Source organism: Oncorhynchus mykiss, chromosome Y (assembly GCF_013265735.2).
Source record: "Oncorhynchus mykiss isolate Arlee chromosome Y, USDA_OmykA_1.1, whole genome shotgun sequence".
Classification (NCBI taxonomy): Eukaryota; Metazoa; Chordata; class Actinopteri; order Salmoniformes; family Salmonidae; genus Oncorhynchus; species Oncorhynchus mykiss.
In genome coordinates, this window is record NC_048593.1 from 23,979,360 (window position 1) to 23,996,201 (window position 16,842).

Here is a 16,842-nt window from a genome sequence, read left to right on the forward strand (position 1 = left end):
GTATGTCTGTCCTAGAGGAAGCATGATTTAAATTTCAGACCATACATTTGATGTAGATAGATTTACCTGTGCCTATAATGTCACATGTATGTGTGAAATTTAAAGGTTTGCCTATATTATTGACAACATGCAGGTAGCTAACATGACTTTGAATTCTTGTCATGTGTATTCAGCTATCCAGTGCTGCCAACAACTCATGCCAGTTGCTGACTGTTTTCGGGTATATATTGTGGTGTCTCTGTGTGTACAATGGGTGCTGTGTAAAGCACAAAAGGCCATTGTTTTCAAAACCAAGTTTGCTGAGTTTTCACTGTTTATATAGTATTTTCATGAGCCAGGGGTCAAACTAATGTTCTTTCTTTTCCACGCTTTTCCTGGCAGAGGAAGCTCTCTCCCTCTGACACATACACACACCCCAACATTCATGCACACAACCACACACACACACCTGGAGCCTAAACTGCTTAGGGTTGTGAAGAAGTAACAACATATTGACAACAGCATTTGGATTTTGTATACAAGCTGCAAGCATAATACAGACAAATCCAAGCTTGCATACAAATTCATTGCGAGATCTGGCAAGCTTTTCCAAATAGCTGATGCTTAATATAGAGTGAGAAGAAGCAGTGGAGTGACTCAAGTACCCTGTTGCCTCTGCATTCATGATATCATCACTGTCCCAAAATTCCTGCCTTTGCCCACTGCTTTAAAGAGATGGGATGGATCCTCACATTGTCTAAAACTGGAGAAAGTAGTGGTTAAAGTTGCAACTAACTGAGTCCTTTTGTCAATCCTCTGTATGATGAGGTCATACGCAGTTGTGGGTTTTCAGCAGGTCTGGGTGTTATTGATGTTTTATTTATGTTATTTTAATGTTTTGCCATGACCACCAGCTTATGTGTGTCTTTGTGTGCCATATAATTAAATAGAACACATTCACATTAAATAGTCATATAATATATCTCTATGGTGTCTTATCACCAGGTGCGGGAGCTGCAGACGCGTCTCCAGAGCTCCCAGCCTGCAGGCCTGTCCAGCCCCGGGCGTCTCACCCCCGCCTCCCGTCCAATCAACCCCAGCACTGGGGAACTCAGCACCAGCAGCAGCAGTAACGATATACCTGTGGCCAAGGTAGAACACACACACTATGACATGCATAGTAAGGGGAAGAAAAAAAAGTTATGCATGTGGAAGTACATTAAAGGGTTAAGACCTCACACGGTCTTGAGTAATAGAATTGATGAAATGGAACATGGTACATTCATATGAGGTAATGCAATGTCTCTCTGGGGATCTTATGAACTCTCCTCTGGAATGACCAAGGACAAACATTTTGTTTTCTTTTTGCAATTTTCACCATCTCTTATAGTACTGTCTCTATGAGCTGAATTGCGCGCGTCCAGCCAGAGAGGGACAGTGGCAATCAGGCAACCATTCGCTCTTCCACTGTCCCGTGTGTGTCCTTGACATTGAGCCTCAGAGGGAATACAATACATTAGAGCAGTGGACCTTTTCTGAGCCGAGATCACTTTCTGAGTCAAAATGAAGGCTGAGACACCCCAGATAAAAAAAAATTGTAAACCTATGCAACATTAACCTATTAAAAACAGCTCTGTAGAAATTAAGTTTGCATTATGCTATATTCCCAATTCATTATGCAATGCCTGAATTGCCCTGCCAATGATGTTCTTCTCAGACATTACATTTCACACTGGTAATAGATCATAATTTGTTGTATTACTTGTGAGGCACAGCTGAGTGAGCATACATTGAAATAATGTGCTTGCTTTATGTTACTGGACTGCTTGTGCCTGCCTCTGATGGTCAGTCTCAGCAGGGGGAGTGCATCAGCGGGTCCGCCTCTCACCATCAGACTATCCCTCAGCCCTCCCTGCTTCGCTAAGACCAAAAAGGGGATGGCGAAACTCACGCTAATGGCAAAACTCGAGTCCCACCGCATTAGTTCTGCCTAATGTACAAATTCATGTTGTTGCTCTTATGACCAGAGTAAGTGAAATATTCCTTGATATAAAAGAAGACAGAAAGAAGTAGGAATGTAAGGCTATATTGTTGTTGTTTTTTATAGAAATGCTTTGCGATTGACTAGGAATGCCTTGGAGATCAAGCAGTTTGTTGTCTTGTTGCTAGGTGGCGGAGCGGGTGAAACTGTCTAAAACCAGGTCGGAGTCTTCCTCCACCGAGAGGCCTGTTCTGGGATCAGAGATCAGCAGCATCGGGGTAAGGAGCTACTGGATGCCTATTCAATACTGAAGGCTTTGAGGGGGAAGATGGCAATGTTAAAATAAAGTAAGTAGGATAGAGAGAGGGGTAGACCGAATATGAGAGAGAGCGACAGTAGGTAGGACATTTCCTTGTAGCAGCTGGCCGATGATAACCGCAGCATCAGCAGAAGTGTCAGAGACGGGTATCTATCACCAGTATGGTGTGATAGACCTGGTGTGGCTCATACCCTACTGCTCCCTCCCTCTGCACCCACATATGTCCGTTGGCACTAAAGATTGATCTGACAACGTCACCTCGAACAGAGGAACAGGGAGGGGGGGACTATCAACAGACCCAGCTACAGTGCCATCGGAAAGTATTCAGACCCCTTTACTTTTTCACATTTTGTTACGTTACAGCCTTATTCTAAAATGGAAAAAAGTTCCTCAGCAATCTACACACAATACCCCACAATGACAAAGCGAAAACAGGTTTGTATACATTTTTGCAAATGTATTAAAAACAGAAATACCTTATATACATAAGTATTCAGACCCTTTGCTATGAGACTCGAATTTGAGCTCAGGTGCATCCTTTTTTATTGATTTATTTCACCTTTATTTAACCAGGTAGGCTAGTTGAGAACAAGTTCTCATTTGCAACTGTGACAACGACACAGGGTTACACATGGAGTAAACAATAAACAAGTCAATAACACAGTAGAAAAAAATTGTCTATATACATTGTGTGCAAAGGCATGAGGAGGTAGGCGAATAATTACAATTTTGCAGATTAACACTGGAGTGATAAATGATCACATGGTCATGTGCAGGTAGAGATACTGGTGTGCAAAAGAGCAGAAAAGTAAATAAATAAAAACAGTATGGGGATGAGGTAGGTAAATTGGGTGGGCTGTATACCGATGGACTATGTACAGCTGCAGCGATCAAATAGCAGATGTTTATAGTTGGTGAGGGAGATAAAAGTCTCCAACTTCAGCGATTTTTGCAATTCGTTCCAGTCACAGGCAGCAGAGAACTGGAAGGAAAGGCGGCCAAATGAGGTGTTGGCTTTAGGGATGATCAGTGTGATACACCTGCTGGAGCGCGTGCTACGGGTGGGTGTTGCCATCGTGACCAGTGAACTGAGATAAGGCGGAGCTTTACCTAGCATGGACTTGTAGATGACCTGGATGGCCAGTGGGTCTGGCGATGAATATGTAGCGAGGGCCAGCCGACTAGAGCATACAGGTCGCAGTGGTGGGTGGTATAAGGTGCTTTAGTAACAAAACGGAATGCACTGTGATAAACTGCATCCAGTTTGCTGAGTAGAGTATTGGAAGCTATTTTGTAGATGACATCGCCAAAGTCGGATCGGTAGGATAGTCAGTTTTACTAGGGTAAGTTTGGCGGCGTGAGTGGAGGCTTTGTTGTGAAATAGAAAGCCGACTCTAGATTTGATTTTAGATTGGAGATGTTTGATATGAGTCTGGAAGGAGAGTTTACAGTCTAGCCAGACACCTAGGTCCTTATAGATGTCCACATATTCTAGGTCGGAACCATCCAGGGTGGTGATGCTAGTCGGGCGTGTGGGTGCAGGCAGCTAACGGTTGAAAAGCATGCATTTGGTTTTACTAGCGTTTAAGAGCAGTTTTTACAACTTATTGGAGTCCAACGGTGTTAAATTCAATTGATTATACACGATTTGGAAAGGCACACATCTGTTTATATAAGATCCCACAGTTGACAGTGCATGTCGGATCAAAAACCAATTGAGATTGATGGAATTGTCAGTAGAACTCCGAGACTGGATTGTTTTGAGGCATGGATCTGGGGAAGGGTACCAAAACATTTCTCCAGCATTGAAGGTCCCCAAGAACACAGTGGCTTCCTTCATTCTTAAATGGAAGAAGTTTGGAACCACCAAGACTCTTCCTAGAGCTGGCATCCCAGGCAAACTGAGCAATCCTGGGAAAAGGGCCACCAAGAACCCAGCTCTAGAGTTTGTCTGTGGAGATGTGAGAACCTTCCAGAAGGACAACCATGTCTGCAGCAATCCACCAGTCAGGCCTTTATGGTAGAGTGGCCAGACGGAAGCCACTCCTCGGTAAATGGAACATGACAGCCTGCTTGGAGTTTGCCAAAAGGCACCTAAAGACTCTCAAATCATGAGGAACAAGATTCTCTGGTCTGATGAAACCAAGATTGAACTCTTTGGCCTGAAGGCCAAACGTCACATCTGGGGGAAACCTGTACCATCCCTATGATGAAGCATGGTGGTGGCAGCATCATGCTGTGAGGATGTTTTTCAGCATCAGGGCCTGGGAGACTAGTCAGGATCGAGGCAATAATGAACGGAGAAAAGTACAGAGAGATCCTTATTGAAAATCTGCTACAGAGTGCTCACAACCTCAGACTGGGGTGAAGTTGTGGCCAAAAGTTTTGAGAATGACACAAATATAAATTTACACAAAGTCTGCTGCCTCAGTTTGTGTGATGGCAATTTGCATATACTCCAGAATGTTATGAAGAGTGATCAGATGAATTGCAATTAATTGCAAAGTCCCTCTTTGCCATGCAAATTAACTGAATCGCCCAAAAAAACATTTCCACTGCATTTCAGCCCTGCCACAAAAGGACCAGCTGACATCATGTCAGTGATTCTCTCGTTAACCCAGGTGTGAGTGTTGATGAGGACAAGGCTGGAGATCACTCTGTCATGCTGGTTGAGTTTGAATAACAGACTGGAAGCTTCAAAAGGAGGGTGGTGCTTGGAATCATTGTTTTTCCTCTGTCAACAATGGTCTCCTAAAGTTGATTCAAAAGTTCAAAAGTTGATTCAGCTGCGGGATCGGGGCACCACCAGTACAGAGCTTGCTCAGGAATGGCAGCAGGCAGGTGTGAGTGCATCTGCACGAACAGTGAGGCAAAGACTTTTGGAGGATGGCCTGGTGTCAAGAAGGGCAGCAAAGAAGCCACTTCTCTCCAGGAAAACATCGGGGATAGACTGATAATCTGCAAAAGGTACAGGGATTGGACTGCTGAGGACTGGGGTAAAGTCATTTTCTCTGATGAATCCCCTTTCCCGATTTGTTTGGGGCATCCGGAAAAAGCTTTTCCGGAGAAGACAAGGTGAGCGCTACCATCAGTTCTGTGTCATGCCAAAAGTAAAGCATCCTGAGACCATTCATGTGTGGGGTTGCTTCTCAGCCAAGGGAGTGGGCTCACTCACAATTTTGCCTAAGAACACAGCCATGAATAAAGAATGGTACCAATACGTCCTCCGAGAGCAACTTCTCCCAACCATCCAGGTTGGTGCCGAACAATGCCTTTTCCAGCATGACAGAGCACCTTGCCATAAGGCAAAAGTGATAACTAAGTGGCTCGGGGAACAAAACATCGATATTTTGGGTCCATGGCCAGGAAACACCCCAGACCTTAATCCCATTGAGAACTTGTGGTCAATCCTCAAGAGGCGGGTGGACAAACAAAAACCCACATTCTGACAAACTCCATGCATTGATTATGCAAGAATTGGCTGCCATCAGCCAGGATGTGGCCCAGAAGTTAATTGACAGCATGCCAGGGCGGATAGCAGAGGTCTTGAAAATGAAGGGTCAACACTGTAAATATTGACACTTTGCATCAACTTCATGTAATTGTCAATAAAAGCATTTGACTCTTATGAAATGCATGTAATTATACTTAAGTATTCCATAGTATCATCTGACAAAAATATCTAAAGACACTGAAGCAGCGAACTTTGTGGAAATTAATATTTGTGTCATTCTCAAAACTTTTGGCCACAACTGTACATCGTTTTATCTCTCTCCTCTTTCATTCCTCTTCTGATGCCCTCTTTTCTCTAGTGCCTCCCTCCCTCTCTCCCTTTCCTTCCCTCTCTTTTAATATCTCCCTCTCTCCCCTTGGTGTGTGTTCAGGTGTGAGTGACAGGAACCAATCCTAATGATTCCAGGACTTCTCTTTTCCTTGAAGCTCTGGCCACCAAAATTCTCTTTAGCCGGAACCCATCTGGCCCAAAATAGACTTGAAAGAGTGAGAGGGAAGAGCGAGAAAGAGATGCAGACTGTTAGTATTCCTCTGGGACTAGGCTGAGACAGATTATGTAAGGGAGGGAGAGCAAAGTTCAATAGAAAGCCTGTATACAATCTCTTGAAAAATAGTTGAATCTCAATAAAAACCGATCTGTATAATTAAAGGTTATAAACACATTCGGTATAAACTCAATGTGGATTAAGAGAGTGGAGGATCACAAAGAAATCCCCTCAGTCTGCCTGACCCTTTAAATTCCAATTGTGCTGTTTTTCCGTTGTGATTTTTGGCTGCACCTTGACTCACATTGGATGAAGAGCTGTCTACTCCCCTCCATAGATGTAAATGTCAGTCTTTCCCCCATGTACCCCTGTTCCTCTTCCTCCCAGGTGTCCAGTAATGTGGCGGAGCACTTGGCACACTCCCTCCAGGACTGCTCCAACATCCAGGAGATCTTCCAGACCCTCTACTCCCACGGATCAGCCATCTCTGAGAACAAGATCAGGGAGTTTGAGGTGGAGACGGAGAGACTTAACAGGTGACACTCAAACCACATTGCCTGTCACTTACAGCCCTGATCTGAGTAATGTTATAATAAAGTCATACTGTATCCCACCATTAATGCCAAATGTACACACACCTGTCTATATAAGGTCCCACAGTTGACAGTGCAACCAAGCCATGAGGTTGAAAGAATTGTCCGTAGTGCTCCGAGACGGGATTGTGTCGAGGCACAAATCTGGGGAAGGGTACAAAAACATTTCTGCAACATTGAAGGTTCCCAAGAACGCAGTGGCCTCCATCATTTTTAAATTAAAGAAGTTTGGAACAACCAAGTATCTTCCTAGATCTGGCCTCCTGGCCAAACTGAGCAATCGGGGGATAAGGGCCTTGGTCAGGGAGGTGACCAAGAAACCGATGGTCACTCTGACAGAGCTCCAGAGTTCCTCTGTAGAGATGGGAGAACCTTCCAGAATCAAATCATATCGAATTGTATTTGTCACATGCGCCGAATACAACAGGTTTGTGAAATGCTTACTTAAAAGACCTTAACCAACAATGCAGTTTTAAGAAAATAACAACAACAAAAAAGTAACAAATAAACAAATAAAAGTAACAAATAATTAAAGAGCAGCGTCAATGTGCGTCAATGTGCGGGGGCACCAGTTAGTCGAGGTAATTGCGGTAATATGTGCATGCCGGTAGAGTGGGGGGGGGGGGGGGAGTGGGGGGGGGGGGGGGGGGGGGGGCATTTGAGTAGGGTGGCAGGGTAGCCTAGTGGTTAGAGAGTTGGACTAGTAACCGGAAGGCTGCAAGTTCAAATCCCAGAGCTGACAAGGTACAAATCTGTCCCTGAACAGGCAGTTAACCCACTGTTCCTAGGCTGTCATTGAAAATAAGAATTTGTTCTTAACTGACTTGCCTAGTTAAATAAAGGTAAAATAAAAATAAATAAAAAATGTACAGGATGGCATGGGGGAGAAGCTGTTTAGAAACCTCTTGGACTTGGCGCTCTGGTATTTTCGTTTTCGAATGCATTGTATGTAAGTTTACATCGGTAAAATACACAAATTTGCTTTGTATTGATGTAGGATAAAAAAGGCCATGTTTAAAATGTAAACTGTAGTATTAACATCCCCCTGTCCTACACTAGTTTAGAGGTTCACACTAGAGGTACTTATCTATCAGCGAGTCTTCATTATAGGTCCTTTAAGAAAGCCCAAGCCTGTGAATGAACCCGATTCAGGCACATGTTCAGTGTTTGTGTTCTAACATGCAGGTGAATTTTTATTAAACCGGTTTTATTTCCAGCTCTTCTTTTCCTCAAAAAGCTCCCTTCAGAAGTCTGTTCCAAGCGAATGAAGTAGTAACTCTTCAAACAGTGTACTTTAGGATCTTTGGGGGGATTTCAAACTTAGCGAATTATGTTATGACGTTTCCTCATAATGGGGCGGCAGGGTAGCCTAGTGGTTAGAGCGTTGGACTAGTAACCGGAAGGTTGCGAGTTCAAACCCCTGAGCTGACAAGGTACAAATCTGTCGTTCTGCCCCTGAACAGGCAGTTAACCCACTGTTCCCAGGCCGTCATTGAAAATAAGAATTTGTTCTTAACTGACTTGCCTGGTTAAATAAAGGTAAAATAAAATAATCCTGACTATTTGGAAGTGAGATGTGGAGATCTGAGTGTTCTCAGTAGGAGGGCTTAAGTCGTAATCCTTTGTAATTCCTGTGCGTTTTATCACTTCATTCCAGTCAGAGCTTCAGACTTAGTAGACATTTAAAGCAGATGGGTTTGAAATCTTGTGAAACACTGCTTATACAGTTCTGTAGGTCTGTCTCTCAGGCCAAATCGAATGTCAAGATCGCGGTGATTGTTCAGTTTTCAATTTTTTTGAACAAAGAACACATTCGATCACTCTTTTTTTAGGCTTATCCAAATGGATAAGTACGCTTAAAGGGATAGTTTACCTTGAAATCGAAGGTAAGTGGTATAATACATCATAAGTGCGCCAATCCAAAATGAAGGGGATAGCTTGGCACCTGGTAACCTGTGACTTAGATTTTGGGGTGTGTCTAAGGTTGTTATTTTGCCCATGTTTTTATGGGATGTTTAACCACCAGGCTGCGGACACGCCCTCTTTTCTCTTCATTAAGCCCTGAGTGCTTTATTGACAGCCTTAATTATATGGATAGTTACGTGTCACTAGCTACTCTCATATAATCTACCCATAAAACCAAGGCCATTTGAGTAAGAGAGAGGAGGGTGGCTATAGTTGCAGTGTCCGTTTGTCCCCTAACACTCCCTTTACTGCAATAGCTGATGTGTGATGAGCGATCTGGCACAAAATAACTGCCGTGAATCACCCAGGTGGGTGCTTTAAATCGCTGGTGGAGGGGTGAGTTGCAATGTGAAGTGCTTTGAGGTATAACAAGCACTTTATACAGTAAATGTAATCCAATAATGATGACTAATGTGTGTGTTCCAGCCGCATCGAGCACCTGAAGTCTCAGAATGACCTCTTGACCATCACGTTGGAGGAGTGTAAGGGCAACGCAGAGAGGATGAGCATGCTGGTCGGCAAATATGAGTCCAACGCTACCGCCCTACGACTGGCACTGCAGTACAGGTACACAAACACACGGACACACACACTCTCACGCGCGCACACACAAAGCAAGGCCTAACCTAATGGAGCATGCAAAATACACATTACTCACATTCCCACACTCATGCTTGTGCTCAAGTGCCAAGGTGAAAATCTGAATCCAAATGTCTTCATCCACATCTATGGACAAGCTTAATTTTCTTAGCTAACAAAAACCTTTATCAAGCTGTAACCGTAGTAGCCATACTAATGCTACCTCATTAGAAGCCTCTTCCGGTAATTATAATTAGGCTGCTTTCGCGGCGGTCAGGGCCTCTTTTGTACGTCGCCTTAGGTAGAAGCCATCCGCATCTCATTAGCATTCTCATCCCCTTGGCCAATCAAGGGGTCTGTGTGTTTGTGTGCGGGCTCTTCTCTGATAAATTGCCCTGAAGGTGCCCATTCAGCAAAGCTAACGCAAACGAGAATCGAAAGGAAAACGGATCTAATCTGAGTGGTATTTATGATTAGCATAATGCAAATCATTCAACTATGCTTATTCTGTGGTGATGTTATGAGATGCAGAAAAGTTCTGTTTTGAACCCTTTTCTTGCGTGGCAAGATTTAGGAAGACTTTCTGCCAATGGCCGACCTCAAATGGAAAAAGTAGCATTTTTAGCTGTTGATGTTGGGTGAATGTTATGTTGTAGGGGCATGATATGGTAATGTTACGTGTGTTTCTCATGGCATTCTGCCATAGCATGTCTCAGAAAGATGGTACTCATGTTGCCTCATCGGCAAAGCTTAGCTATGATCAGATGCGTAAACTGACAGACACCGAAATAGACTGACAGACACCGAAATAGAAACATTATAGCAATAAAGGATCATTAATTGTCTTGCCCATTACACCGGAGTACACAACACACTGATTAGCCCCCAAATGCATTGTTAATATCACATCAGTTACATTACACACACACTCTCTCAATGTATACATTTCCCCCTGTAGCCCTGATGCCAGCGCTTTGATTGAATTCAACCCCACCGAGTGTGATGTCAGCGAGGCCACCCCATTGGGTCATTTGGGAAGAAATAGACTTTCATTGGAACGAGGGTGGATGGGGGACTGCGATGTGTGTGTGTGTCTAATATGTGGTGGAAGATTCTTCAAGGCTCGCTCTCTCTCTCTGTGTGTGTGTGTGCACGTGTGTTCGTGAGAGAGTTGGACTCTTTGTGTCATTTTAAAACTATAATCATAAGATGAAACATCAGGGTGTATTCTGGTGGTGATGCTGACAACTTTTTGGTGTTTTTCAGGCAGAAACTTTTTTTGTTCATTCTTGAGAGAGTGACTAACTCATAGTGTTGGAGTGAGCTATTAAAGGGTGTAAAGGTATCCACAGGATTTGTTTTGGTACGGCTGAACTAGCAGTCGTGTGCGTGAGTGCGTAAATGGGAAACGTGTGTCTTTAAATCAGCTCTGGCCCTCTAGTGTCAACAGTCTCTCACACTCACACACACGCACACACAAACACCTGACCTACCTCAAATCCACTCAAAATAAAGAGAGACTAGCTATGAGGACGAAAATAAATACAATAGATGTTCCATGTCTGAATTGAGTGCAGACTTCAGACTTCCTCTGTGGACAAATGAGGAGTTTTCTTTGTAGGCGTAATACTTGGTTAATTACCCAAGCTCTCTCTGTATTTGTTTGGAGTAGAGGTGTTTTTTTTTCCTGATGTGTAATCATTGACTGATTAAAAGATATTGCCTCGCTAAAAGATTTCCACAGGATTGTTTTTCTCCCATCTCTGAGCCCCAGGCAAACACACACACACGCAACACACGCTATAATGACTGTAGTTATATATAAATCAGCACCTCTCAGCCATGGTCCTTTTGAACGCTTGATGAAAGTGCAGCACAGATAAGTGGACGCAAGAGGCCTCTGCATTCCTCCACTAAGAGTGTGTGTATGTGTGTGTGTGAGAGAAAGAGTTGATATGTGTTATCATTCAGTAGTTGAGTAGTGCAAATAGATTTAGCTGACATGTTTGTCTATGGGTTCTTTGTTAATCAGTGATCAGGGGACTATGAGATACTTTATAAGTGTGTGAGTGTTAACCAAAATAATAATAAGATGTTTTATTGTCACATACACCGGATAGGTGCAGTGAAATGTGTTGTTTTACAGGGTCAGCCATAGAAGTTTGGCGCCACTGGAGCAATTATGGTTAAGTGCTTTGCTCAAGGGCACATCGACAGACTTTTCACCTTGTCGGCTCGTGTTTGTGTTCTTTCTCCCAGTGAACAGTGTATAGAGGCCTATGAGCTGCTGTTGACGCTGGCGGAGAGTGAACAGAGTCTGGTACTGGGCCAGTTCAGAGCTGCCGGAGTGGGCGACGTAGGTGAGTAACACACACACTCACTCTTCATGCCTACACGGGCTCGTTTGTTCTTTGATCAGTGCAGATTTGTTTCTTCCTACACTCAGAGACCCACAGTTGAACTCCAACCAATCAAAGCAAAGAGGCCACCTCTCAAAAATACTCTTTTAATCTTTTACTCGTTATATACTCTTTTATAAATTGCTCCACTCTCATTTCATTCCTTTACAAACCTCACCTCCATCACTCCTGTTTTCTCTTCACTTCACTTCATCCTCCCATCATAAACTTTAATCAGACTAAGTAAATATAAAGATCCAGTCCATTTAAAAAATTGGAGGCCCCTTACACTTCAGTGTTGTGATGCAAAAATTCTAGCAAAGTGAATAGCGCTTAAAATTAAAAGGTATTGTCAGATAGTATTCATTCTAACCAGACAGGTTTTTTGCATCTGGGAAACCAGGCCTGGTATTCATAGCTGACTTTGAAAAGGTTTTTGATAAAGTACGACAGGAATTTATCTATAAATGCCTCTCACTTTCGGTTATTTGAAAAAGAAATAATCTCCAAAATATCTCAATTTTTTAAACAAGCCATAGAAAGTTGGTTGCTATTTCAGTTTAATCTACCAGAAAAGACACAACAAATATTACGGTTAAACTGAAATATACAAATAATTGGTAATAAAAATGTTTTGGGATAAAAAAGGTATCTTTGTAAGTGATATCATAAATAGGACTGGTGGAATTATGTCACATGCAGCTAACATAAATACATGGGAATATATTGGAAATATCAAAATTACAACCAACTAATTGCAGCAAAAGTAAGGAACTTGTCTGTCAACCCTGTATTGAAGACCAAAATTGGCAAAAGAAAATTGTGATGAGTAAAAAAAGTATACCAGTTTCATTTAAGGACCAAAAAAAATGTACAGCTGTGCCATATAGATTGGGAAATAGTTGGGAAGAGATTTTCAATGTACCGCTTTTCTGTGAAGGGAGTAGTACGCAGCGTTGTACGAGATCTTCAGTTTCTTGGCAATTTCTTGCATGAAATAGCCTTAATTTCTCAGAATAAGAATAGACTGACTAGTTTCAGAAGAAAGTTATTTGTTTCTGGTCATTTTGAGCCTGTAATCGAACCCACAAATTCTGATGCTCCAGATACTCAACTAGTGTAAAGAAGGCCAGTTTTATTTCTTCTTTAATCAGGACAACAGTTTTCAGCTGTGCTAATATAATTGCAAAACGGTTTTCTAATGATCAATTAGCCTTTTAAAATGATAAACTTGGATTAGCTAACACAACATGCCATTGGAATTCAGGAGTGATGGTTGCTGATTATGGGCCTCTGTACGCCTATGTAGATATTCCATAAAAGTCAGTCGTTTCCAGCTACAATAATCATTTACAACATTAACAATGTCTACACTGTATTTCTGATCTACTTGATGTTTTTTAATGGACAAAAAAAATGGCTTTTCTTTCAAAAACAAGGACATTTCTAAGTGACCCCAAACTTTTGAACAGTTATGTGTGTATATAGACCCTTTGTATATATATATATACACACACACACACACACACACACACACACACACACACACACACACACACACACACACACACACACACACACACACACACACACTGCCTTCGGAAAGTATTCAGACTGCTTGACTTTTTCCATGTTTTGTTACGTTATAGTCTTATTCTAAATTGAATGAAATAGTATTTTCCCTCATCAATCTACACACAAGACCCCATAATGTCAAAGCAAAAATGGGTCTTTAGAAATGTTTGCTAATACAAAACAGATTTGCATAAGTATTCAGACCCTTTACTCAATACTTGAAGCACCTTTGGCATCGATTACAGAGTCTTTTTGGGCATGACACTAGAAGCTTGGCATACCTGTATTTGATGGAGTTTCTCCCATTCTTCTCTGCAGATCATCTCAAGCTCTGTCAGGTTGGAGGAGGAGCGTTGCTGCACAGCTATTTTTAGGTCTCTCCAGAGATATTCGATCTGGTTCAAGTCCGGGCTCTGGCTGGTTCCCTCAAGGACATTCAGAGACTTTCCCGAAGACAGTCCTGTGTTGTCTTGGCTGTGTGCTTAGGGTCGTTGTCCTGTTGGAAGGTGAACCTTCGCCCCAGTCTGAGATCTTGAGCACTCTGGAGCAGGTTTTGATGAAGAATCTCTCTGTACTTTGCTCCATTCATCTTTCCCCCAATCCTGAATAGTCACCAAGTCCCTGCCACTGAAAAACATCCCCACAGCATGATTCTGCCACCACCATGCTTCACCGTATGGATAGTGCCAGGTTTCCTCCAGACGTGGTGCTTTGCATTCAGGCCAAAGAGTTCAATCTTGGTTTCCTCATCCAGAGAATCTTGTTTCTCATGGTCTGAGAATCTTTAGGTGCCTTTTGGCAAACTCCAAGCGGGCTGTCATGTGCCTTTTACTGAGGAGTGGCTTCCGCCTGGCCTGATTGGTGGAGTGCTGCAGAGATGGTTGTCCTTCTAGAATGTTCTCCCATCTCCACAGAGGCACTATAGAGCTCTGTCAGAGTGACCATCGGGTTCTTTGTCACCTTCCTGACCAAGTTCCTTCTCCCCCGATTGCTCAGTTTGGCCGGGAGGTTTGGCTTGGTGGTTCCAAACTTCTTCCATTCAATAATGGAGGCCACTGTGTTCTTGGGGACTTTCAATGTTGCAGACTTTATTTTAAGAATGGGAAATGTCAGAATAGTAGCAGAGAGAATGATTTATTTCAGCTTTTATTTTTTTCATCACATCACAGTCAGGTTTGTAGGCCTCCTTGCTCGCACATGCTTTTTCAGTTCTGCCCACAAATTGTCTATAGGATTGAGGTCAGGGCTTTGTGATGGCAACTCCAATACCTTTACTTTGTTGTCCTTAAGCAATTTTGCTACAATTTTGGAAGTATGCTTGGGGTCATTGTCCATTTGGAAGACCCATTTGCGACCTAACTTTAACTTATATCTTGAGATGTTGCTTAAATATATCCACATCATTTTTCTCCCTCATGATGCCATCTATTTTGTGAAGTGCACCAGTCCCTCCTGCAGCAAAGCACCCCCACAACATGACGCCGTGCTTCACGGTTGGGATGGTGTTCTTCGGCTTCCAAGCCTCCCCCTTTTTCCTCCAAACATAACGATGGTCATTATGACATTATGACATTTCTCCAAAAAGTACTATCTTTGTCCCCATGTGCAGTTGCAAACTGTAATCTGACTTTGTTATGGCGGTTTTGAAACAATGGCTACTTCGTTGCTGAGTGGCCTTTCATGTTATGTCGATATAGGACTTATTTTACTGTGGACTTAGATACTTTTGTACTTGTTTCCTCCAGCGTCTTCACAAGGTCCTTTGCTGTTGTTCTGGGATTGATTTGCACTTTTCGCACCAAAGTACATTCATCTCTAGGAGACAGAATGCGTCTCCTTCCTGAGCGGTATGACGGCTGCGTGGTCCCATAGTGTTTATACTTGCGTACTATTGTTTGTACAGATGAATGTGGTACCTTCAGGTGTTTGGAAATTGCTCCCAAGGATGAACCAGACTTGTGGAGGTCTATAATTGTTATCTGAGGTCTTGGCTTGGCTTTCTGAGGTCTTGGCCTCACGACTCCCTTGTAACACATGCCTCCCTCCTAACCTTTTCCCCTTCAACACAAAACAGTATCTCAGACGAACATCCCTTTATTCATCTAATGCTGACTAACATTACATATAGTATTTGCAGCCTTGTATAGCCACGTGTACAGTACATTTTCATTTGGAATACTTCATTCAATCGTGGTTAATGTGGCATATATTTTTAGATCTAGTACATTCAAGACCAAATGTTGGCTTTGTGACAGCCCTGGCAATTACAATGACTCCAGCAAATAAAAGCTAATTGACATCTCTCTTTCTACTGTGTGTGTGTGTGTAGGCGAGAAGTTGGGAGAGGAGAGCATCACTCAAATCCTGAAGAGGGCCCATGACTGCAGGAAGACAGCAGAGAATGCAGCCAAGGATCTTCTGGGCAGGCTGGACGGTAGCTGTGGAGCCGCATTCGCTGTGACTGGCTGCAGTGTTCAACCATGGGAGAGCCTGTCCTCCAATAGTCACACTAGGTATGTGTGTATATCAGTGGCAGTCGGTGCCGTTTAAGATGAAGAAGGATATATATATATATATTTTTTTTTTATGAGCATGGCCTTATTTCTATTACAGCATATTGGATGACTGTCATTCATATTCCATTCACCCAGCTCAATGTAACATTAATAGGTTCAGTCTACTACATAATACCCACATTCGCCCCCTGCCGAGCCCTCGCGACCCCCACATTTTGGGAACCGCTGTAGTTTATGCTTTCAATCCATATTGAAACATAATTAAAGCCAACCCTCTGCTCAAGTGCCCATGACATTTCAGGCAAGGAAGCCGCTCCCTAAACAAAGCTTTCATTTACAGTCACTGCTCTGGGAAAGAAAATACATGACATTCAAATGCGGCTCACATTTAAGTCAGGGGCACAGCAGAAAATTGACAATTAGTGTAGGAGATGAGAGTCTACAGTGCTCTGCAGTGGCTGCACTAGAGCAGTGGTCTCCAACCTTTTCTAGCAAAAATTAAACATGTCGCAAGCTACTCATACTTTTTTTTACAGCTTTCAAATAGGCACATTCTTGTCCTCTACCCTGCCACTCTTCCCTGGGTCCTTGGTGTAAAAGAGATGTGTTTTCTGTCTATATACCGGTTAAAATAATGGTTAATAAACATCTCTAAGGGGCCCCATACAATTATTTTTAATATTTTCTGTAATTCTGCTTTATATATACACTGCTCAAAAAAATAAAGGGAACACTTAAAACAACACAATGTAACTCCAAGTCAATCACACTTCTGTGAAATCAAACTGTCCACGTAGGAAGCAACACTGATTGACAATACATTTTACATGCTGTTGTGCAAATGGAATAGACAACAGGTGGAAATTATAGGCAATTAGCAAGACACCCCCAATAAAGGAGTGGTTCTGCAGGTGGTGACCACAGACCACTTCTCAGTT

General features: G+C 42.7%; 1 protein-coding gene across 5 annotated transcripts in view; it reads left to right on the top strand.

The window, feature by feature from the left end:
• LOC110509842 (MCC regulator of WNT signaling pathway) overlaps positions 1-16,842 on the top strand; it is a 151,656-nt gene that overhangs the window by 95,238 nt on the left and 39,576 nt on the right. For all 5 annotated transcript variants that reach the window (XM_036967260.1, XM_036967258.1, XM_036967259.1 and 2 more), the window contains 6 exons: positions 985-1,131; positions 2,149-2,238; positions 6,665-6,813; positions 9,262-9,402; positions 11,674-11,774; positions 15,718-15,901. In XM_036967260.1, the coding sequence (XP_036823155.1) occupies positions 985-1,131; positions 2,149-2,238; positions 6,665-6,813; positions 9,262-9,402; positions 11,674-11,774; positions 15,718-15,901 (812 nt within the window). The remainder of the gene's footprint in view (positions 1-984; positions 1,132-2,148; positions 2,239-6,664; positions 6,814-9,261; positions 9,403-11,673; positions 11,775-15,717; positions 15,902-16,842) is intronic.